This window comes from Anolis carolinensis, unplaced genomic scaffold (genome assembly GCF_035594765.1).
Source record: "Anolis carolinensis isolate JA03-04 unplaced genomic scaffold, rAnoCar3.1.pri scaffold_29, whole genome shotgun sequence".
Lineage (NCBI taxonomy): Eukaryota > Metazoa > Chordata > Lepidosauria > Squamata > Dactyloidae > Anolis > Anolis carolinensis.
The window spans coordinates 369,941-394,641 of record NW_026943838.1 but is presented as its reverse complement, the minus strand read 5'-3'; the positions used below and the strand labels follow the sequence as shown (position 1 = coordinate 394,641).

Here is a 24,701-nt window from a genome sequence, read left to right as displayed (position 1 = left end):
AAGGACAAGAGAAAAGAAGACAAGGGAAGGGAAGGGAAGGAAGGAAGAGGAAGAGAAAATAAGGCAAAGGAAAATATGGGAAGAGAAGAGAAAAGGGAAGAAAGGGCAAAAGAAAAGAAGACAAAGGAAGGGAAGGGAAGGAAGGAAGGGGAAGAGAAAATAAGGCAAAGGAAAATATGGGAAGAGAAGAGAAAAAGGAAGGAAGGACAAGAGAAAAGAAGACAAAGGAAGGGAAGGAAGGAAGGGGAAGAGAAAATAAGGCAAAGGAAAATATGGGAAGAGAAGAGAAAAAGGAAGGAAGGACAAGAGAAAAGAAGACAAAGGAAGAGAAGGGAAGGAAGGAAGGGGAAGAGAAAAAGGAAGGGCAAGGGAAAAGAGGGTAAAGGGAAGGAAGGGAAGAGAAAAAGGAAGGGCAAGAAAAAAGAAAGCAAAGGAAGGGAAGGTTAGAAGGCAGACCCTGTATTTTAGTTCTTGTGAACCACTGGTAGTTCGTGGACCACTGGTTGAGAGCCACTGTCTGAAAGGGAAGGGGCTAACTCTGGATCCCTCCCATAACGGCTATTTACAATATGCAAACTAACCACTCCCGACTAAAGAGGAAAACAGAGGATGTTTCTGTAGGGGCACAACGTTCACAAACTTGACATTTGCAACCAAGGTGGAAATGGAGCTGGAAACTAAGCCCAAAGGAACAAGTGATGGAATTACATATGGTTTATTTCTTTTCAGATGAGGTGACATGACAATCATATTTAACCCTCTGAAGCAGTGGTCCTCAAGCTGTGGGTCCCCGGATGTTTTGGCCTACAACTCCCAGAAATCCCAGCCAGTTTACCAGCTGTTAGGCTTTATGGAAGTTGAAGGCCAAAACATCTGGGGACCCACAGGTTGAGAACCACTGCTCTGAGGGATTGTCAAACAGAGCTTGCTTTCTGCTATTCCAGAGAACAGGACCTCCAACTTAGGGATTCAAATGACAAGAACGGGGACTCCACCAAATCTGACGCAGAACTTCTCAAAGGGTCCTGTTTGAAATCAGACATTTTCCCACAATGGCTGTTTTTTAGCCTGTATGTGTTCTCTGGTGCTGGTTAAGGGCTGAACTCTGAGTAAAACATTTCCCACACTCCTGGCATTGGTATGGCTTCTCTCCTGTGTGGAGTCTTTTGTGCCTCACCAAGGCTGTACTGGTAGTAAAACATTTCCCACACTCCTGGCATTGGTATGGCTTCTCTCCTGTGTGGAGTCTTTTGTGCCTCACCAAGGCTGTACTGGTAGTAAAACATTTCCCACACTCCTGGCATTGGTATGGCTTCTCTCCTGTGTGGAGTCTTTTGTGCCTCACCAAGGCTGTACTGGTAGTAAAACATTTCCCACACTCCTGGCATTGGTATGGCTTCTCTCCTGTGTGGAGTCTTTTGTGCCTCACCAAGGCTGTACTGGTAGTAAAACATTTCCCACACTCCTGGCATTCGTATGGCTTCTGCCTCGTGTGGAGTCTTTTGTGTTTCACCAAGTTTGAACTGGAAGCAAAACATTTCCCACACTCCTGGCATTCGTATGGCTTCTCCCTCGTGTGGAGTCTTTTGTGTTTCACCAAGTTTGAAATGGAAGCAAAACATTTCCCACACTCCTGGCATTCGTATGGCTTCTCCCTCGTGTGGAGTCTTTTGTGGCTCACCAAGTCTGAACTGTAAGCAAAACATTTCCCACACTCCTGGCATTGGTATGGCTTCTCTCCTGTGTGGAGTCTTTTGTGCCTCACCAAGGCTGAACTGGTAGTAAAACATTTCCCACACTCCTGGCATTCGTATGGCTTCTCCCTCGTGTGGAGTCTTTTGTGTTTCACCAAGTTTGAACTGGAAGCAAAACATTTCCCACACTCCTGGCATTTGTATGGCTTCTCTCCTGTGTGGAGTCTTTTGTGGCTCACCAAGGCTGAACTGAAAGCAAAACATTTCCCACACTCCTGGCATTGGTGTGGCTTCTTTCCTGTGTGGAGTCTTTTGAGCCTCACCAAGGCTGAACTGGAAGCAAAATACTTCCCACACTCTTGGCATCTGTATGGTTCCTGACCCGTGTGAAATTTCTTGTGTTTCACCACACATTTTGCAGATACTTTCCCTTTAAGATGGCTTTTCCCAGCATCGGGTGTCTTGTGAAGCACAAGTGCCATATTTTGGGTAAAACACTGCCCACATACATTGCATTTGTCGGGCCTTTCTCTGGCAGAACCTCCATCTTCTCTGTGGGCTTGCTGGTCTCGACGAAAGGCCTAGTTGTGTCCCAAATGCTTCCTGTACTTGGTGCATACATGGCTCTTCTCCCCATTATCTACTGTGAAGAAGAACAGAAACAATCATTCCTCAGTGTGAGTGATAAGGAAGTGGGATAAGAAGTGGACTGAAATGAGCCTCAAAACAACACAGACATGGAGGAAAAGAAGATATGCCTGTTGTCCTTTCCCCTCCCCTTCTTCAGTAAAGATGGACCCTGGTTGTCTGCCTGGAGCCTCTAAGAGAGAGATGAGTAACATACACTCCTGAGGCTCCCTGTTGCTCAGCCCAGCCCGGTTTTTTATTCCGTCTCCTTCTCTCTGGGGAATGGATGCCTTTTCCCTTCACATCCAAATGCTTGCCTTTTTCTCTAGCTTTAGACTTTACCAACTACCACCCATTTCACCATCCTTCCCTCCTTTTTCTTTCTCTCCCCCAATCCCAGTTCTCTCTTCCCATGCTCCCTTAAGGTTGTATTTTTCCGCTCCAACGTAGAAGATCCCATACCTAATTTCAGAGAACAGCAGAGTCTCGCTTATCCAACATAAACTGGCTGGCAAAACATTGGATAAGTGAAAATGTTGGATAACAAGGAGGGATTAAGGAAAAGCCTATCAAAGGTCAAATTACATTATGATTTTAGAAATTAAGCACCAAAACATGATGTTTTACAACAAATTGACAGAAAAAGCGGTTCAATACATGGTAACATTATGGAGAAATCACTGTATTTACTAATTTAGCACCAAAACATCGCAATGTATTGAAACCATTGACTACAAAAGTGTTTACTACTAAAATTGACTATATAGAATTGCATAAACTAACACTGTTGGAAGTTAAATCCGTAAAAAGTTCAGTCTTGTGAAGATTTTTTTTTAAAAATCTGTGATCCTTGCCTGCTTTTCTGACAATTGCTGTTTCTCCGCTGCCAAGTCTCGCCATCTTTGCAGCATAATTTTGTCAGTCCCTGTCGCTTCTTGTTGTTGCTCGATGTGTGTCATTGTGGTTTCTAGAACCCTAACCCTATCCTTGTGCAACATTCGGAGAGGCTTGACAGTTGATGCCTGATCATCAGTTTTTGTCGCCATCGTTACTGATAAGAGCAACAATTTCTTCATCCGTTATTTCATACTGATCGTCTTCGTTCATCCAGCTTCCAACTTCTTACGAAGACGCATTCTCACACCGAGGGACACACTGTACTAAGGGTAGAATGCTTTCTTCGGTTTCATCTGTGCTTTTCCTTCCCATAATCTCATCCTTACCTTCGCCTAACAACTTCTTCCAAGACCTGGCAATTGTTGGAGCCCAACCACAGTCCATGCCCTTGCAACCCAAGAGGCAACTTCCTTTACATGGATGTGTTTCCATTTTTCAATCCTGTCTTGCCCTTATTCTATTTCTTCTATCATTGCCGACAATAGCTTCCTGCGATAGTTCCTTTTGAGCGTTTCCAAAACGCCGAGATCCATCGGTTGTCATACGGCGGTTACATTATGTGGAAGAAACATCGCCTTCATGTCCCCCTCTTGAAGCTCCTCTGCATCAGGGGGTGTCGGGGCATTAACTAGCAACAAAACTGCATTTCTGGGCAGGTCATTTTTTTTAAAAAAAAATTATCCATGGAAGGAACGAATTCCTTAGGGCTGGACTGTAGCACAGCTGGTAAATCATCAGCAGTACTAAGATCTACCAACCGAAAGGTGGCCAGTTTGAAGCCCGGTTGGGGGTGAGCGCTCGACCTCAAGCCCAGCTCACTGTTTACCTAAGCAGTTCGAAGCGTCCAGAGGAGGGTGACACAAAGGATCAAGGGTCTGGAGAACAAGCCCTATGAGGAGCAGCTTAAAGAGCTTGGCATGTTTAGCCTGCAGAAGAGAAGGCTGAGAGGAGACATGATAGCCATGTACAAATATGTGAGGGGAAGTCATAGGGAGGAGGGAGCAAGCTTGTTTTCTGCTGCCCTGCAGACTAGGACACGGAACAATGGCTTCAAACTACAGGAAAGGAGATTCCACCTGAACATCAGGAAGAACTTCCTCACAGTGAGGGCTGTTCGGCAGTGGAGGCTGGATGGCCATCTGTTGGGGGTGCTTTGAATGCGATTTCCTGCTTCTTGGCAGGGGGTTGGACTAGATGGCCCATGAGGTCTCTTCCAACTCTACTATTCTATGATTCTATGTATTGTGATCTGCCCTGAGTCCCCTCGGGGAGATAAGGTGGAATATAAATGAAGTGTTATCGTTATCATCATCATCATCATCATCATCTTTAAAAATTTCACTGGTCAGCAACACACTTTTTTGATTGTACTATTTTACAGGAAGAGCGTTTTTTGAAACTGTTTTAAAGGCTCTGGGATTTTTGGGCTTCCCAATCATTGCAAGGTCCATTTTGTGGTTTGCGGTAGCATTGCTGCACACTAAAATTGTCAGCCTCTCTTTGCTGTGCTTTTAGCCAGGGGCTGCTGCTTCAGTTCTGGCTGCAAGACTCCTACTGGGTAACACTTTGCAACTGAGGCCGGTCTTGTCACAATTCAACATCTGATCGCCCGTTAGGTTTTCAGTTTCAATAAATTCTTGAATTTTTTTTTCATGAATACCTCCGTTTCTTGATAATTTGATGACAGCTTCTCACCACAAACACTTAGCTGACGGATTCCATAACGTTTCTTCCACTTGTCGAGCCAACCAATGCTTGCTGTAAAATCTGGATCCCCTTCATTACATTCCTTTCGAAAACGCAACGCCTTTTGCTGTAAAATAGATCCTTTTTCTCTGGACTGCGTAAACCAAACATACAAAGCTTCACTAACGTTTTCATAGTTTCACTTTATCATCGTTTTCCTCTCTTTTAGCGCACCTTCCGTAACTTTGGGGGAACTCTATTCTTCCATCTCCAATCAATTCCCGTGAGCTAGTTTCAGAATAGGCTGAAGGAATCCCTCCCACTTGTCTCCTGATTGACAGTTGGGATGTATCTATTTGTTCTCTCTGTTTCTTTCTCTCATTCTGATTGGTTTTGTAGAATGGTGCATGCTTTTGCTTCAGATTTCTGACTTATATCTCAGTGTGTACTGTGTGTATTAAGACCTCTCTCTGCTTGTGTGTCAGGCTTGGAGTTTTTCCCTCTCTTTTAATCCCAAGAAGAGATGGAAATAGAGAGCAGCTCAGACCCAGTCCTTTACTATTTAGAAAGGGAGTTATTTAATTTTTTTTTGTAAATAAGCCTTTTGTAATTTTAAAGACTGGACTCTGCATCTTTGTTTCTGAAGTTCTTGATTTTTTACAGATCACTTCCTTGCTCTGTTCGTTGTGAGCTGAATGCTCAACTATCAGTTTCCTGATGGTATTTATAGGTTCTTTGCTTTTTGGAGGGTAGTCTTCCCTTACAAAATCCTGAGACTTCTTGGAAATATCATTCTGTCGACTGTCCCTTTGTTCAGCTCTAATTCCAATACCTGTCTAATTCTGCACACCTTTTACAGGGGAGCTGCAACTTCTTCACATACAAGAATTTAGGAAAGTGGCTGCAGATAATTTGGGATTTTCTAACATTTAGGATGAAATAAATATACAGAGTGTTTCAAAAAGATGCACTCAATTGGAAAGAGCTAGATTTCTGCAGATGTGAAACTACCATGAGTGACACTCTTACCACTTGAAGGAGAGGGGCAGAGTTTGATGGCTGCTCTATGCCTCTCCCTGTGCACAAAAACCTCAAGCCCCAATCATTCACAAGCACAGAACATAGAACACATGATATTAAATGTCACAATCTTGCAAATGAATGAGGCTGGGGGCTGTTTGTGTGCTGGGAGAGGCAGCGTAGAGAGAGAGAGCTGAGCCTTCAGACACGCAAAGACTAGCCTGCCTGGTTGGGAGGAAAAACAAGGTTGAATACCACACCAATCATAAGGTGTATAGCCGCCTATGCGTATCTGATGCTACGGGAAGTTTTTTTTTTTTTCATGATCCGTTCTCCGGCCCCTCTCTCCAGCCAATCTGCTTCCTCCCTCTATTTTCTTCTCACACAAACACTCAGAGAGATTGAGAGAGAGAGAGAGAGAGAGAGAGAGAGAGAGAGAGAGAGAGAGAGTGACTGACTTTGCCTTGACTCCAGTTATGGAAATCTTCCCACTTGAGTCTGAATTGGTGCTTATTATTATTATTATTATTATTATTATTATTATTATTATTTACTCTTATGTCATATATTTCTAACACAAGCCCTGCCTTGCGGACCCTCAGTGACTGTGACGATTTAGGCTAATACTACCTTTTGAAACAGAAATCCCCATCAGTGAGGGAGCCTTACCGAGAGAGTCCACAATCCCATTCATCTCCTCCATGATCTGCTTGTGCAAGGCTTTCTGGTCCGGATTCAGGAGAACCCACTCCTCCAGGGAGAAATCCACAGCCACGTCCTCAAAGGCGATTGGGCCCTGGCGGAAGAAGAAAAAATTCCCTCCTCACGTGAGAGATATCAAGAAAAATGATGACAAGAAATAATTTAAAGTAAACTTACATTCCTGCTGGTTGCTTGAAAGGGAAAGGGCGAAGGCCTCCATGCCACAAAGGTAAGCTTTGTAGAGACGACGCATTGGTCACAGGTAAGAACCATTTCTTAATTGATATATAGAATCAGAAATGGAATCAGGGTATGTTCCCCCTTTTATTGTGATGCCCACAACTGGACACAGTGTAATTTCAGGTGAGGTCTCCCCAAAGCAGAAAGAAGGTCGCCATGACTTCCCTGAATCTAGACACAATATTCCTTGGGATGCAGCCCAAAATCCCATTGTCTTTTCAGCTGCTGCATCACATTGTTGGCTCATGTTCCACTTGCAGTCCTCTAACACTCCAAGATCCCATCATATGAATGATTGTCAAGTCAGGTGTTGCCCCTCCTGTACCTGTGCATGGCATTTCTCTCCTGCCTAAGTGTACTACTCTACATATATTCTTGTTGACATTAAGTGGGTTAGTTTTGGCCCAGCTCTCCACCATGTTAAGGCCAGAATTTTGAATTCTGATCCTATCTTCTAGACTGTCAGCTATACCTGCTAATTTGGTGTCATCTGAAAACCTGATACGCATGTTGAGCAGTACTGGGCCCAGGACAGAACCCTGCGGCACTCCACCCTTTGTCGCTCAAACCATTACAAATCCACCGAACAGGAGTATTATCCAGCCCACTTTTTACTAGTTGTTTGTGAAACCATGGGAGGCCTTTCCAGAGGTCTTACTGAAAGCAAGATGTGCTACATCCACTGCATTTCCTTCATCTACCAAGCTTGTAGCTCTACTGAAAAGTACATTAGTCTGGCATGACTTGTTTTGGAGAAACTCATCTTGTCCTTCAGTGATTACAGCACTTTTCCCAAGTGATTCCAGATGGCCTTCTTCATGATCTGCTCCAACATTTTTCCTGTTATTTAGGTCAAGATAACGGGTGACTTCAATGCAAGGGTAGGATCTAGTTGAATAAATGTGTTGAGAGAAGAGGGCCTGGACAAAGATCCCTTCAACTCTCTCCTGACACCAGAAGCCCGACACTCTAAGGACCAACCGTGAAACCAAGCCGGAAAGTGCCTGACCAAAATGGCCACGCAGCTCAACCTGTCCCGGCTAAATGGACTTACTCAGTTTCCTGACTCTGGAGAATATACATTAGTCTCACCAAGGGGCTCTAGTGTCATAGACTATCTTCTGACTTCACTCTCCATAGCTAGCGACATTGATTCATTTGCTATAGACAATTCCTTGCTTAGTGATCATCTATCTCCCACTTCTCCTGGTTTTGGAGAGAAGCAGCACTTCCCCACCTGGACAAGCCTACCCACAATACACCAGGCTGAAGCGGAACGTTAAGACAAAAGGGGTGTGCCTGGATATCTTGAACTCTTAGGAAGTGTTGTCCATAGAAACTATGATCATTGAAATCCCAGATTTCGAGGAGGCATCACCGGGTTTGAATCCCTTATAAAACCTATCTTTTAAAAACTATACGATTGGCAAAGAATGCCGAGGCAACCCAGGGTCAGATCCAAAAATTGGTTCCTTAAAGAGTGCATAATAGCAAACAAACAGATCCGCTCCCTCTATAACTATTATTGATCCACATCAAACGATCTCCTCATAAACATTCGGGAGTCTAAACAGCTGCTCCAACTGCTTATGGGACAAGTCAAGATAACTGGATGGTCATTGTTAGGGGACCTTTTTGGTCCATTCTTGGAGACAGAGACAACTTTTGCCTCCTCCAGCCTGCTGGGACTTCTCCTGTTCCCAAAAATGAACAAAGAGGATTGACAGTGGTTCTGGGATTACTGCTGTTAGTTCAATACCCTTGGCTGTAGTTCACCTGGCCCTGGAGACTGGGATTCATCGAGAGTGGCCAGGTATTCCTGGACCACTTCTTTACCCATTTTGGGTTGCATTTCCCCAGTTGCTCCATCTTGCTCAGGTAGAATACCCATTTCCTTTTGGGAGATCATGTTCTAACTCTTGCCTATCCCCGGTTAGCATTCCACCACCTTCTCCAGGCACAGACCCTACTCTTGGCACATTTTTTCATCTGACCTCATTTTCTGAGTTAGACTTTTTCCCTACTTATGCTGATTAGTTGTTTACATTCCTTGGTGATCCCCCCCCCCTTTCCATTTCCTGTACATGTCCCTTTTCAATCATAGCTCCGTTGAAATTTCTTTGAACATCGATTCTGGTTTCTTTAGTTCTCTCTTCATTTTTTCCCTCCTTGTTGGCACGGTTTGCAATTGTACCTTCCGTATTTCACTTCTAAGGAAACACATTCCATCTTGTCTGTTTCAACAGATATTTGGCCATTAATCCTGAAACCAAAGGCACCCCGGCAGGCCCCGTCCTCCTCTCCCAGGAATCCTTCTGCTTACCTGACTCAGTCCCACTCCATCGCAAAGGGGGAGAAACGGCTGAGGATTCGGCAACAGCATCATTCCAGACCCTGGAGAGAGAGCAAGGGGTGGAAAGCTGGTCACAGAAACAGGCCTCAGAGGTGACCATTGCAGTCCTATAAAGAAACCGATGAGTTAGGGTTTAGGACTTTATCTCACAAGCAGTGCTGTGAGGATGTTCGAATGAAACTAGTATTGGGCTTGGTGGTTCAACTGACTAAAGTGATTCTTTGCCGTCTGTTTGTATTCCAGCTCAGTTTCAGGGCTCGGCTCAGCTTAGGGTCCCACCTGGGAAGACACTGAAGGCTGCGTTTTCAGTCCTATTGCAAGAAAGAAATCAAACTGAAGTTACACCTCTAGCAACTGAATGTGTACATATAACAATAACAATAATAATGATAATAATAATAATAATTTTATTTCTTACTCGCCTCTCCTTGCAGTTCGAGGGAGGTTACAACATAATTTTAAAAACACAAACATTGTCAAAATTCAACAAAGATATATATATAACTATAAAAGATCTACATTAAAACTGCCTTTCTATAAAATACATATTAAGTCCATAAAACATCACACAAAGGACATGAGTTTAAGATATATACCCATCTCAAGGCCAAATGATCCGGCATGTTCACCTTCTGAAGCTCAAACCGTGGGTGTGCAATCATCCCCCCAAAGCGGGATTTCCACTGGCACAAACCCCCAAAACTCCCAGAAGAGTTCCTTCTCACCCTGCAAGGCGGCAGCCCCGTCTCCTTCCCGCTTCAGCTCCTTCTGCCTGAGACTCTGGGTGGTGTCTGGTGGAGATTCCTCTGGTGCAGGGACTTCCATGGAGTTATTATGGGCCTGGAATAGCACAGAGTGTTCCAGAAGGAGTTTGGAAAAAGTTCAGAAATATCACAGTCCTATAGACCTTTTTGGAAAGAATAACTCTGAGATGGCAACCTAGTTTGGAACCAATGCCCCCCTCCCCCTCCCATCATTGTCTATGTTCTATCTTGAGCAGAGCATCAACCAAGCTGACGGTAGAGATGGAGGGGCAGAGCAGGTGGGGAGAGAGGCCGAGGGAGCAGGGCCTTGCTCATCCCCCACATCGGTCCCATCTTGGAAGAAAGGCAGGGTGTACGTTCAACCTGTCCATCAGCCCCCAGGTTAGTGAAACCCAGAGGGAATGCTCTCACCTGTCCTTCCTGCTCCTTGTCCTCGGCCCGACTCAGGAGGAAGCCTTCCGCCAGGGCCACCGCCTGGGAACAGGTCTCTGCCCCACACTCTCGGACCCAGCTCCCCATCTCTGGGGGCAGGATGCTCAGGAACTGCTCCAGGGTCACCAGGTCCAGCACCTCGGCCTTGGTGTGCTGCTCTGGCTTCAGCCACTGGCGGCACAGATCGTGGAGACGACTCCAAACCCCTCTGGGTCCTTCACCCTCTTGGTAGGAGGACTGCCTGAAGCGCTGGCGCTGTGTGTCCGAGCTGTCAAGGTCCACACTCAGGGACTCATGTCTGGTTCTTTCCCAGGATTCCCCACTGCCCCCAGGTCCTGCTTCAGGCCCACGTGAGTTGGGTCTCTCCATGTTGGAACCACTCTGGTGAAGAACCCAACCGTATCCAAGATGTTTTTCCTCCCTCTTCTTTCTTTCAAGGGAAAGAAATCCCTCCACAGGCTCTACTCCGAAATTCTCAGCCAAAAATCACATTTCCTCTGTGAAAGAAAGGCAGAAAGGTTGTGGGACCAGGCTTTTGAGCAATAGTAGCAGCAGAAATGACAACTATATGATCCAAGGTATAATGACAGACCGCGTTTGGACTTGAAATGTATATTTATAAAGGTTTGAATGTAATTTAATTTAAATGGAATTTTGAAATGTGATTGTAGTTGTTTGATATATGTGTTTCATATTGTAAGCAGAACCAACTGCTACAGACAAAAAACAAGCCAGCTGGGAAGCTGCATCAATTTCCTCTGAAAGATTTTACAATTGATGAAGAAATTAAAAAACCTATGATTCAGTGGGTGAAAAGTCTAGGCTGAGCAATAAGTCCACGAGAATGGGAAGAGCTCTGGTAAAAATGACTAAAATTTACAAGGAGTCACACAATTAAATAAAATTTCAACAAAATGATACATAGATGCTACATAACTCCAGAAAAACTCTCAAATACACACACACACATGATATGTTGGGACTTGCCCAAATTCTAACGAATTCTGAATAAAAATCCACACAGACATGGAAACTATTCTAGAGTACAAAATCCCATTAAAACCATAACTTTTTCTACTGGGAAACATCAAGAAAGACTCTTTCTTTATATGACAACAGAAGCAAGAACTGAATACGCAAAACTATGGAAACAACAAGACATGCCAACACCAGAAAACTGGATGACAAAAGGTTTTGAAATGGCCAAAGAGGACAAACTAACTTTAGCTGTACAACAAACAAATACACAGAAACTTCCAAGAAGAATGGAAGCCCTTCATTGAATTCACAAAGCAAAGGAAGATGGCCAAGCAGGATCTGTTGACTAAAATATTATTAATAGTATACAGTTACATTTTGTACTATTTCTGAACTCTTTATTCAAGAGACTTTGAATAATTGACCTATCAGCACTCTTTGATTAGAACACAAAAGGTTGCGAGCCTTGTTAATTAAGTATTTTAGAGCGACAACATATATATTAATACATATTTGTGTAGTGTTTAAATAAAAGAAGATAACAACGTAACATAGTGAATTCTTACCCACACAATCCTAATTTACAAACTAATGGAATTGATAGTTTAGATCTATATGGCAGTCCTTATGATATGAAATACATGCAAAGAACTGGAAAAGAAGGCGGGAAGGAGAGTGGATAGCGTGGGAAGGCAAAGTCCTGAGGACAAGAGTGCATTCGTTTCTGTCACAGAGGACATTTGGATCTTCCAAAACTTTAGACACTGTCTATAATACTAGGGCTTGGGTTAAAGAGATCGATGTAAAAGCTATAACAAAGACAAGGCTTCTCTTCCCCCCTCCACCCCCTTCCTTTTCCTCATGATACAGAAGACATTGATATAGTTCTTTTAAAAAATATAGACACCCCTTGTTATACAGCAGACGCATAATATTCAATATTCAAAACAATTCTACAATACATTTTTGCATCCACTGTTATTTTCACCCATATATATATATATTATCCCATACCACCGTGTGTCCCCCGTCCCCCCCAAAGCAATTTCTTTGATACCTCATCTGTCCCAAATTTCGTTTCCTCTTGTGGAGGTCATTCTCCATCCCTCCATCTCAGGCCAGGAAGGAAGGAGTGAGAGATGGAGACACACAAATAAAGTTGTTGCTGAGGTGTTCCTGCGAGTATCTTTGTAGATCTTAGGAAACTATTTCTTGATTTAAGGCATTGACATGCTGGCTGATATCCAAACAGGGGATGGGCCAGAGATGTCACTGCCTTGGTCCTTTCATTACAGGCTGCTACTTCCCCACAGATGTCAGATGGTGCCATAATAATCATCATAATAATAAATACCATTTCATTTCTAGACTGCCCTCTCTCCCCAGAGGGACTCAACAGTATCATTTCTCCAGTGGTGTGGGGCGCAGACATCCTGTGACGGTGCGGCATGTCTCATGAAGAGCCACGTCCACTGTTTGAACGTGGTGAGATGTCTTCCCCACTGGGCCTGTGAATTCAGCAGCAGAGGAGCCAAGCGCCTGTCTTTCCAGGGCCTGGTTGGGATCCCCAGGTTGTGCCAGTCAGCTTTTGTACCATGTGATTTCTACCACCCACTTTTGGCTTGAGAGTCAAGCAGGGCTTCTTGTTGATTGCTGTCTTGTATATTGTTCCTGTTTTGTATGGGATCTTTCTGTGAGCCACGCCGAGTCCCCTCTGGGGGAGATGGTGGCAGGATACAAATATTGTTGTTGTTGTTGTTGTTGTTGTTGTCCCTTTGTCTGCATGTCCTTCTGTTGTGAATGTCCATGCCAGCTGATCCCTGGGGGCCCCTCCCTTTCCGAGCGCCCTTCCTTCCTTCCTTCCTTCCTTCTCTTGGTCTGTTGACCTCCCTTCCCCAGTCCCTTGCTCTCTCTCTCTCTCTCTCTCTCTCTCTCTCTCTCTCTCTCTCTCTCTCTCTCTCTCTCTCTCTCTCTCTCTCCCCGCAGTCTTGAGGTGGAGGTGAAGGTGAGGCCTGCGGGGCCTGAGGGGAGGCCTTCTGGGAGTTGGAGTCCAAAACCCCGCCCCGGAGGGAGGCCCGGAGCTTGCCCAGGCCTGGCTGAGAGAGAGAGAGAGAGAGAGAGAGAGAGAGAGAGAGAGAGAGAGCGGTGGTGGCCTGTGTTCCCAGGGAGAGAACGAGAGAGGAAGGCCCGCCTGGGAGTGGGCCAGGCCCGGGCCCTCCTCGGCCTCCCCTCCCTCCCTCCCTCCCTCCCTTGGGCCTTGGCTCCTCTTGGGCCCTCGGGAGGAGGCCTGGCAACGAGACTCACCAGGACTGACGAGGCGGAGGACGAGGCCGCAGGCTCGGGCTCGGAGAGAAGGAAGGAAGGAAGGAAGGAAGGAAGGAAGGAAGGAAGGAAGGAAGGAAGGAAGAAGGCAGGCCCCGCCCCTCCCCGCCCCTCCCCCCTCGCTCCCGGCTCAGGCCTCGGCCTTCCCAACGGTCACTCAGCCCGTCACATGACCCGCGGGCGGGAAGGCCAGGGCGAGGCTGCCCGGAGACTGGTGACGCGGAGAGACCAGGCCGATCCCCATTGGCCCATTTCTGGAAGGACCCTTCACGGCCCAAGGGCGAGGGGAGGGGAGGGGGCGTTCCTGCCCGGAGACCGATGACGCGCGAGAGGAAGGCGGGTTCCCATTGGCGGACCGTGAAGCGAAGGGGGGAAGGCGGGGGGGGGGGGGGAGAAGCGCCTAGTTCCCTCAGGCGAAGCCCCGCCTTCCACCCTTTCCTGTGAGCGCCCTTCGAGGAAGAGGGAGGAGGAGGAGGAGGAGGAGGAGGCCTTTCGGGAGAGAGAGAGAGAGAGAGAGGAGCAGGTCAGGGGCAGCTGGGTGAGGGTTCGGGGTCCCTGCTGACGGGCCTCCCTTCCCCGTCCGGCCTTGGTCTGTCTGTCTGTCCCGGGGAGGCTGCGGCCTGCTCGGCCCTCCAGGCCCTCTGCGCATGCGCCTTCCAAAACGGGGCAGCCAGGTTGCTGACACCCCCCCCCCCCCTCCACTGACTGACAGCCTGTCACTGGGCACAAGTCAAAGGGCTGGTGATGGCCTTTCAAGCCCTGGATGGTTCAGGTCCAGACTGTTTGGCTGATCCCATCTCATGGGCTACGCTTTTGGGATGTTGTGTTTTAGAGGCACTGATGTATTAATTCCTTGGGATTGGAATGCATTTGATTGTATATTGTTGGGATTGGTCCCCAGAGAAACCACCCCAAGTCCCCTCGCAGAGATGGCGCGGGATACAAAAATAAAGTTGTTGTTATTATTATTATTTGAAACATAACAAGATGAGTCCACAGCAGACACTCTGCTGGCTGTCTTGGATCACACCTCGGACACTTCCCCAATGTCTAGGACTGTGTGATGTATCGGCGAGTAATGCGTGCCTCTCCCAATAAGGTGGCCTTCTGCAGCTGGCAGAGGGTAATTTTGTCAGCGCCGATTGTGTTTAAGTGCAGGCCAAGGTTTTTAGCCACTGCACCCACTGGGACCACCTTGACTGGCTTGTGCCAGAGTCCTTGTAATTCGATCTTTAAATTATCATGTCAGCTTTTCTAGTTGTTTCTCCTCAATCCTGCTGTCACCTGGGATGACAATATTGACAGTCCATACTTTTTTTTAACACGATCGTGAGGTCAGGGGTCTTGTGCTCCAAAACCCTGTCTGTCTGAATTCGGAAGTCCCAGACTAGCTTGACATGTTCATTCTCTGTAACGTTTTCGGGCTTGTGATTCCACCAGTTCTTTGTTGCAGGCAGATGGTATTTGTGGCACAAGTTCCAATTAATCATCTGAGCAACGGTGTTCTGCCTCTGCTTGTAGTCTGTCTGTGCAATCTTTCTGCAGCAGCTGAGGGTGTGATCTATTGTTTCATCTGTTTATTATTATTATTATTATTATTATTATTATGGAGCTCCTGATCTGCTGAACTGCTGTTGTTGCTGCTTTTCCCTTTTTGACGGCTATGTCCTTTTTTGGAAATGGCAACAGACGCATAACCCGGACCCTTCCCTCGGCAGAGAGGGCTGTCCTGCGAAAGGAGGGCGTCTGCAGGGAGGGATTGGCGGAGGCCGTGGAGAAGAAGCTCCAGGCCGAAGTGGAGAAGGACCAGCAGGTGCCAAAAGGTGAGGCAGACGTGGGAGTAGTTTGGGTATCTTTAGCTGAGAGGGAAAGAAAGGCCGAGGGGACAGGAGAGCCAATATGGGGAAGGATGTCCCACTGAGGAGAAAAGGGCAAGTTTTTCCTGCTACTCTGGAGACTAAAATGGAAAGCAGTTGATTCACATTGTGGGAAAAAAGCTTCCAACTAAACATTGGGAAGCATTTCTGGATGGCAAGAGCAGTTCAGCCATGGAAGCCTGGTCCCTTCTCAGGAGCCTCCCTTCCCAAGCCCTGGCCTTCCACTTCCGGGGACTCCATGTCCCAGAATCCCTGATCTTGGGCCAAGGCAGCTGAGGCTTCTGGGTGCTAAAGTCCAAGAAATCCCAGAGGAATAGAGTTTGGGAATCCCTGCTCAAGAGAGTGGAGGGAATAATGATAATAATAGTAATAGTAATAACTTTATTTCTAACCCTCCCTCTCTCCCCAAAGGGAATGGCTCTCTTGGACTACAACGCCCAGAAACCCTCCTGGCATGAGGGTTGGAGGAACCTGGGAGTTCTATCCCAAGACAAATATCTCCCAAGTCCTTGAGGAGGAGGCGGGGGAGGGGGAGGCGGCAGCCTTGGCCTAGGACTGAGACACGAGGAATCCCCGAAGCCAGAGGGTTGGGAGAGACCCCAAGGGCCACCCAGCCCCACCCCCTTCTGCCAGGCAGGGAAACACAATCCAAATCCTCCCCCAAAGACTCTAAAATCAATGTGTTGTCAAAGGCTTTCATGGCCGGGATCACAGGGTTGTTGTATGTCTTTCGGGCTGTGTGGCCATGTTCCAGAAGCATTCTCTCCTGACATTTCGCCCACATCTATGGCAGGCATCCTCAGAGGTTAAAATCAGTAAATAAAAATCAACACTCAAAAAATGAGAATTGCAGGCATGAAACAATGGGTCAGCTAACACCTCCCAACAAAGGATTCCCCCAGGCAGAAAGCAGGCAGGCTTTAAAAATGAAATTCAGTGTCAATCAAGGTGGCCAGCTGCAACATTCACACTTGCCTCGGGCAGACAAGAGTTCTTTCTCCCACCCTTGTCATTACACAGATATATAAACCCCACGTGCCTAGTTTCCAACAGACCTCCATTATGAAAACGGGTGCCTTTTGGGAGATTGGAATGGAGTGATTTCACCAAAGAAAGACAAACTCTCGGGGAGGGGGATGCAAAGAATATACTGTATATACGCAAGTATAAGCCTCTCCTCCTTTCCCGTGCAGCGCACGCCTTCCTCTCCTCGGCACTCGTCTTTCCCACTTTTCTTTATTCGTATACACACTGCATTTCCCCCAAAATGTATAGTTAAAATAAACTATGGTGATTATTGGAAGAATATATAAGCACATTTACATTGAAGAAGCTTAGAATAATAATTTAATCACAGTTGGAAAGTCTTAAATTGCAGTTGTATGTAAATATTCAAAAACATTTAACCTTCTGATGCCTCCATTAATTTTATTGCTATCTATTTTTATTTTGAAATGTACCAGTACCTGCTGCATTTCCCACCCCGTCTTATACTTAAGTCAATAGTTTTTCCCAGTTTTTTGTGTTAAATTAGGTGCCTCGGCTTTTACTCGAGTATATACAGTACACAATTTTCAGAAAGACAAAATACTTTCTCTAGAATGGAAAAGATATGGATATCTGCCAAACTCAAAACCTGTTCAAAAGACAGAACTCCTACCCAAAACTATCTCAGATCATAATCCAGTGACTCTAGTAATTAAAAAGAAAGTAAAAAATGGCCCTTCCCCATTTCGGCCTATTTCGGCACATGTTGCACTTTGCCTGGGTTCTATGAATTAGACTCCAGTGTTAATATTGTATGTTTTATGTTGATTTAACGATTGTTTTTACTGTAATTGATGTTTTTATTGGATAACTGTTTTATTGCTGTGTTTTGATATTTGATTGTTTTATCGGGCAAGGCCCCATGTAAGCCGCCCCGAGTCCCTTCGGGGAGATGGGGCGGGGTATAAAAATAAAGTTATTATTATTATTATTAAAAACACTTAGATGGCAGCTGAATGAATCACTACTGCAAAAGGAGGACGTAATTGAGAATTTGAAAGAAAAACTGAAAGAATATTTGGAACTTAATTTAAATCAAGTTACAGATATTCAAACAGTATGGGATGCCAGTACAGCTTATATTAGAGGATACTTTATAAAATGCAACACTGAAATGAGAAAGAATAGACAGAAATATTTTCAGATAATTTCAGATGATATTAAAAAAAGAAGAGGAGTTAAAGAAAAATCCTTTGAATTCAAACATTCTAACTCAGATAAAACTCCTACAAAAGCAATTATTGTGTTACTAGTTAATGAATTGGAAACTAAAATAAAGAATGCAAAAAAAAAATATTTTGAATCAGCTAACAAACCAAGGAAATAGTTAGCATATACGTTGAGGAAAGAAAGCCCAAAAATGTAATTGTCAATTCTTTATTTATGTATTTATTTATTTATGACATTTCTACCTGCCTTTCTCTACCCTGAAGGGGACTTACTGTTAAGATACAACATGACGATAAAATATTAATAGATGATATCAATATTCAACAGGCTTTAAAACATTATTACATTAATTTATATAAGGCTGACCACATATCTCTACAAGACATTGAGAATAATTTAATTCAGCGAAAGATGCCAAAAATAAATGTTCACAGTTCACAGCCTGTTATGCCTTCAGCTTTGCTGCATTGTTGGATTTTAATCAGTAGAGTTGGATTTTATTTTGTGCAGAGTATCTTTGCGCACCGTCCCCTTTGGACCTGAGGAGGGATTGTTTGTTGTTGGGCAAGTGTTAAAGTATTTGTCACCAAGCAATGGGCTCACCCTCTTCCCCTGGGTTTGTTACAGCACGAGACTTGTTTTTCATGTTCCATGAGATCTTTCTCTGTTCAACTCCTGAAGAGATTTTCCCCTCATTTGTCTGCAGGTAACTTCTGAAAAAGCTCTGCAAAGAATACATTGTGAGAGCTTTGCCCAAGGAGTGCTCTAAGTCTAAAGGGACTTCAAAATACACAGCAATGACAACAAGAAAAAATAAGTAGTAAAAATATATTTCAAGTTACAAACCTATGCAGTTAAGAGGAGGAAATAAGATTGTGCTGAAAAAAGAGAGGCTTGGGAAAGCGAGCAGAAGGCTACAGCAATACAAAGACTGTGCTGCTCAGGAGGTTATATCTGTGAACCCCTGGCATAATATTTGAATTATAAATATAAAAGAATGGCAAGTCCTCTACCTCTCTATCCTAGATCACACACAGGGGAGAAGTTACATCAGTGTTTGGAATGTGGGAAACAATTTGATTGGAAAAGTTCTCTTACTAGACATGAAAGGACCCACACAGGGGAGAAGCCATATGAATGTGTGGAATGTGGAAAGAGCTTCAGTCAGAGTGACAGTCTACGTTCCCATCAAAGGACCCACACAGGGGAGAAGCCATATAAATGCATAGAATGTGGAAAGAGTTTCAGTCAGAGTGGACATCTACGTTCCCATCAAAGGACCCACACAGGGGAGAAGCCACATAAATGCATGGAATGTGGAGAAAGCTTCAGTCACAGTGGCAGTCTACGTTCCCATCAAAAGACCCACACAGGGGAGAAGCCACATAAATGCGTAGAATGCGGAAAGAGCTTCAGTCACAGTGGCAATCTACGTTCCCATCAAAGGACCCACACAGGGGAGAAGCCATATAAATGCATGGAATGTGGAAAGAGTTTCAGTCAGAGTGGACATCTACGTTCTCATCAAAGGACCCACACAGGGGAGAAGCCACATAAATGCATGAAATGTGGAGAAAGCTTCAGTCACAGTGGCAGTCTACGTTCCCATCAAAAGACCCACACAGGGGAGAAGCCACATAAATGCGTAGAATGCGGAAAGAGCTTCAGTCACAGTGGCAATCTACGTTCCCATCAAAGGACCCACACAGGGGAGAAGCCATATAAATGCATAGAATGTGGAAAGAGCTTCAGTCAGAGTGACAAGCTACGTTCCCATCAAAGGACCCACACAGGGGAGAAGCCATATAAATGCATAGAATGTGGAAAGAGCTTCAGTCAGAGTGACAGTCTACGTTCCCATCAAAGGACCCACACAGGGGAGAAGCCATATAAATGCATAGAATGTGGAAAGAGCTTCAGTCAGAGTGACAGTCTACGTTCCCATCAAAGGACCCACACAGGGGAGAAGCCATATAAATGCATAGAATGTGGAAAGAGCTTCAGTCAGAGTGACAGTCTACGTTCCCATCAAAGGACCCACACAGGGGAGAAGCCATATAAATGCATAGAATGTGGAAAGAGTTTCAGTCAGAGTGGACATCTACGTTCCCATCAAAGGACCCACACAGGGGAGAAGCCACATAAATGCATGAAATGTGGAGAAAGCCTCAGTCAGAGTGACAGTCTACGTTCCCATCAAAGGACCCACACAGAGGAGAAGTCACCTTAATGCACGGAATAGGAACAGAGCTTTAGAAAAAGTTCAGCATACAGTAGACATCACAGAACTCATGTACCTCTAGAGGAGACGGGCCTTTGAGTTTCCGAATCTATAAAAACACATTGGAAGGAAAGAGGAAGGCCAGCACCTTGCTCTCTCTCCACCATGAATCGGAGTTTGTGTGGCCTTGGTTGACGGCTACTGGGAGCAGGTGTCACTCAGAATGGCAGCAAGCTTGGAAGGGGTTCACCTAACCTCCTCCGCAAAGAGACCCATCGCAGGCTTCTAGGATGATGTGTGAAGGTTTGCTGAAATGAGCAGCAGCAGAGATCTCTGGATTAAAGGGTTCTGAAAAAGAATAGCTCTTTGGTTGCAGATAACGTCATATCTTCATACTCCTGCCTTATTTCTTGGCTCTTCTGCATTCAATGGCATCAATTGTTTCCCATGCATGTGTACTGTATGTACTGTGATCTGTCCTGAGTCCCTTGGTTGAAATTTTGGGTGCTAGCCCTGTACTTTTAACCCTTTTCTGGACTTTGTTGTATCCTGAATCATTGACTCTAAATTCTGGACTGACGTCTAGGTTTCGTATATGGACTTGGACTTTGTTTGTATCCCTGACTTTCTGGCTTGACTTTGGGACTCTAAATTCGGTTTGTACTCTTGATTTCTTGGTTGTTGTTTTATCAACTCAGCTGAATGAACTCCTGGCATGTGACTGTTGGGACTGTGACCTTGGTTCTTGTTAATTTTCACTCCTGACCTGTATCTGCAGTACTCAACTTGTCCGCAATAATTGGACTCTTGACCTGCACTTGTATTCATTGTTCCTTCAAATGTGTTGCTCCAATTATTTTAGCTCAGTGGCTCCCAACCTTTTTTTAACTAGGGATCATTTGTCAAGGGACCACTCTCCAAAATTAGTACCAGAAGGGTTATAAATCAGTTTTTGGTCAACTTTAGATTTGGTTTGGTTATTTGGAGTGATGATTCAGAAAATTGCATTGGATAGACCACGTCAGCTCTCATTCCTGATATGCCATCCAGTTAGTCGTCATCTGCTCGCCCACAGAAAACCATATTTAATAATCCTCAGGACTATAAGAGGGTTTCGCAAGACCAGTCACTCTCATTGTAATGGTGTAGTAACTGTGAGGCTGTGAACCCTATTTTAGTTCTTGCGGATCACTGGTGGTCCATGGACCCCAGGTTGGGAACCACTGTTTTAGCTGGACTGAAGACTTTAGTTTTCCTATAAAATAATATGGTCTTGGCTTGTCTTGTGTTTGTTTAATAAACCTCAGACTTTATACCGAGAGAGCCCTGGAACATGAGACCATCAGCCTTGCTTTGTGTGTACTTATCCCTGTGTAGAGTGAAACCCTTTCTGGATATGAGACTGTTCAATCCCCACCTTTGGCAAAGGGTCCATTAGGACACACAGTATCCTTCCCCAACTGCAGAGAATGGAAGACAAAAAATGACTACAACGACTGATGAAGATTCATGAATCCGTTGAGATGGACATATTAACTACATTCATGAAGTATAGAACCGCATTGAAAGGAAATAAGAGTAAATAGAGATACAAATCATATAGTGAGTGAGTTTTGTAAATTAGCGTTTGATGTCAGTTAGTTTTGTTCTTATTGTCCAAGGTGTGTGTCCTTGTTCCCTTTATATTTGTTAAATAGTCCTTTTTTTAAAAAAATGTACCAAAATTATTATTTGTATAAAATATTGTTTTTAAATACCAAAATTGTAATTTGTGTAAACATGCTTTGATTTGTTTTTCTTCTTTAGTCTTTGAATAAATATTGTTTTTTAAAAACGAGTGTGATACAGCAGCTTTGAAAAGCCAGTGTGATTTTAGGCTGTACCAACGGGAGGGTGATGTCTAGATCTGGGTAAGTTTTAGTCAACTCTCTTCTACGCTTTGATCAGACCTGATCTGGAATAACCTTGTGTCCAGTTCTGGGCAGCACCATTCAAGCAAGATTTTGAGATGTCTCCAGAGAAGGGCTCTAGGAAATGGCCGAGGGTGATGGGTGTGTTTAGTTCAGAGGGGAAAAAAGGCCAAGGGGACAAGAGAGCCAATATTTGGAAGGATGTCCCTTTGAAAAGAAATTGGCAAGTTTTTCCTGCTTCTCTGGAGACTAAAATACAAAGCAACTGATTCACATTGCCTCACTTGCGTTGCAGACAATTTTATGGTCCAGAAGGTAGAAGAGGCAACAAGGGGATAGGCTACTCTTGATCTAATCTTAACAAATGTGGAAGACCTGATCAATACAGTCGAAGTGGTTGGATCCTTAGGGGCAAGTGACCATGTGCTCCTGCAGTTTACCATACAAAGGAAGGCTGAAACTAAAACAAGTCAAACACGCATTCTGGACTTTAAGAGAGCTGACTTCCAAAAAATGAAGGAATTACTGAGCGGCATTCCATGGACGCCAATATTAAAAGACAAGGGAGTTAAGGATAGATGAGAGTTTTTAAAAAGTGAAATACTCAAGGCGCAAATGCAAACAGTGCCAACAAAGAAAAAAAATAAAACAAGTGCGAAGAAGCCAGAATGGATGTCCAAAGAACTTCTAACCGGGCTAAGACTCACAAGAGACATGCACAAGAAGTGGAAAAGGGGAGAAATCACCAAAGAAGAATTCAAACGTATAGCCAACTCCTGTAGGGAAAAGGTTCGCAAGGCTAAAGCGCAAAATGAGCTCAGACTTGCCAGGGACATAAAAAACAACCACAAAAGGCTTTTTTGCTTACGTTGGTAGAAAAAGGAAGAACAAGGAGGCAATAGGGCCACTGCAAAGAGAAGATGGGGTGATGGTGACAGGGGACAGGGAAAAGGCAGAACTGCTTAATGCCTTCTTTGCCTCAGACTTCTCACAAAAAGAAAGCCATCTTCAACCCCAGCAACATGGAATGGACGAAGGATTGGGGGAAATCCAACCCCAAATAGGGAAACAAGTTGTCCAGGAACACCTGGCCTCTCTAAACGAATTCAAGTCCCCAGGGCCAGATCAGCTACATCCAAGAGTATTGAAGGAATTAGCGGAAGTTATTTCAGAACCACTGGCAATTATCTTCGAGAGTTCTTGGAGAACGGGAGAAGTCCCAGCAGATTGGAGGAGGGCGAATGTGGTCCCTATCTTCAAGAAGGGAAAAAAGAACGACCCAAACAATTACCGACCGGTCAGCCTCACGTTGATACCAGGCAAGATCCTGGAAAAGATCGCTAAGGAAGTGGTCTGTGAACATTTAGAAACAAATGCTGTCATTGCTAATAGTCAACACGGATTTATCAAAAACAAATCATGCCAGACTAATCTGATCTCTTTTTTCGATAGAGTTACAAGCTGGAATGCCGTGGATGTAGCATATCTGGATTTCAGTAAGGCCTTCGACAAGGTCCCCCACGACCTTCTGGCAAACAAGCTAGTAAAATGTGGGCTAGACAAAACTACGGTTAGGTGGATCTGTAATTGGCTCAGCGAACGAACCCAAAGGGTGCTCACCAATGCGTCGTCTTCATCATGGAAAGAAGTGACGAGTGGAGTGCCGCAGGGCTCTGTCCTGGGCCCGGTTCTGTTTAACATCTTTATTAACAACTTAGACGAAGGGTTAGAAGGCACGATCATCAAGTTTGCAGACGACACCAAACTGGGAGGGATAGCCAACACTCCAGAAGACAGGAGCAGAATTCAAAACGATCTTAACAGATTAGAGAGATGGCCCAAAACTAACAAAATGAAGTTCAACAGGGACAAATGCAAGATACTCCACTTAGGCAGAAAAAATGGAATGCATAGATACAGAATGGGGGACGCCTGGCTCGACAGCAGTACGTGTGAAAAAGACCTTGGAGTCCTCGTGGACAACAAGTTAAACATGAGCCAACAATGTGATGTGGCAGCTAAAAAAGCCAATGGGATTCTGGCCTGCATCAATAGGGGAATAGCGTCTAGATCCAGGGAAGTCCTGCTCCCCCTTATTCTATTCTGCCTTGGTCAGACCACACCTGGAATCACACTGTGTCCAATTCTGGGCACTGCAATTGAAGGGAGATGTTGACAAGCTGGAAAGCGTCCAGAGGAGGGCAACTAAAATGATTAAATGTCTGCAGAACAAGCCCTATGAGGAGCGGCTTAAAGAGCTATGTAAGTTTAGCCTGCAGAAGAGAAGGCTAAGAGGAGACATGATAGCCATGTACCAATATCTGAGGGGAAGTCATTGGGAGGAGGGAGCAAGAGTGCTTTCTGCTGCCCTGCAGACTAGGACGCAGAACAATGGCTTCAAACTGCAGGAAAGGAGATTTCACCTGAACATCAGGAGCTGTGGAACTCTCTGCCCCAGAGTGTGGGGGAGGCTCCTTTGGAGGCTTTTAAGCAGAGGCTGGATGGCCATCTGTTGGGGGTGCTTTGAATGTCATTTTCCTGCTTCTTGGCAGAATGGGGTTGGACTGGACTTCCATTTCTATGATTCTATGATTCTATGAGGGTGAACTACAGTTCCCAAAGTCATGGGTCAGTTCCCTCCACCCAAACCCAATCAGTATTCAAAGTTGGCCATGCTGGGTATGTGTGCCAAGTTTGGTATAGAACAGTCATTGGTTGGGTTCACAGTGCTCTCTGGATGCAGGGTGAACTACAACTCCCA

The 24,701-nt window shown here is 44.9% G+C and overlaps 3 protein-coding genes across 5 annotated transcripts; 1 reads left to right on the top strand and 2 right to left on the bottom strand.

Annotated features, from left to right (window-relative positions):
• Positions 1-699: 699 nt before the first annotated feature.
• Positions 700-8,490, bottom strand: LOC107983707 (zinc finger protein 93-like). Its single transcript, XM_062966774.1, has 2 exons — positions 6,594-8,490; positions 700-2,337 (listed from the first exon to the last, which is right to left on the bottom strand). The coding sequence occupies exon 2, from the start codon at positions 2,174-2,176 to the stop codon at positions 1,064-1,066; it is 1,113 nt and encodes a 370-aa protein (XP_062822844.1). The 5' UTR covers positions 2,177-2,337; positions 6,594-8,490; the 3' UTR covers positions 700-1,063.
• Positions 8,491-9,606: 1,116 nt separating this feature from the next.
• Positions 9,607-14,001, bottom strand: LOC107983818 (zinc finger protein 24). 3 transcript variants are annotated; one of them, XM_062966789.1, is made up of 3 exons: positions 13,698-14,001; positions 10,395-10,912; positions 9,607-10,059 (listed from the first exon to the last, which is right to left on the bottom strand). In XM_062966789.1, the coding sequence occupies exons 2-3, from the start codon at positions 10,782-10,784 to the stop codon at positions 9,859-9,861; spliced, it is 591 nt and encodes a 196-aa protein (XP_062822859.1). In that variant the 5' UTR covers positions 10,785-10,912; positions 13,698-14,001; the 3' UTR covers positions 9,607-9,858. The 3 variants fall into 3 exon arrangements, with proteins under 3 accessions (XP_062822859.1, XP_062822858.1, XP_062822860.1); XM_062966788.1 differs by lacking the exon at positions 13,698-14,001 and adding an exon at positions 12,748-13,654; XM_062966790.1 differs by lacking the exon at positions 13,698-14,001 and adding an exon at positions 12,451-12,532.
• A 4,838-nt stretch (positions 14,002-18,839) lies between these two features.
• LOC134294921 (zinc finger and SCAN domain-containing protein 2-like) lies at positions 18,840-21,864 on the top strand (the record flags this gene model as incomplete). Its single annotated transcript, XM_062966786.1, has 1 exon — positions 18,840-21,864. A coding segment is annotated over one exon (1,200 nt), but the record flags the coding sequence as incomplete, so codon positions are not given.
• Between the last annotated feature and the right edge of the window lie 2,837 nt (positions 21,865-24,701).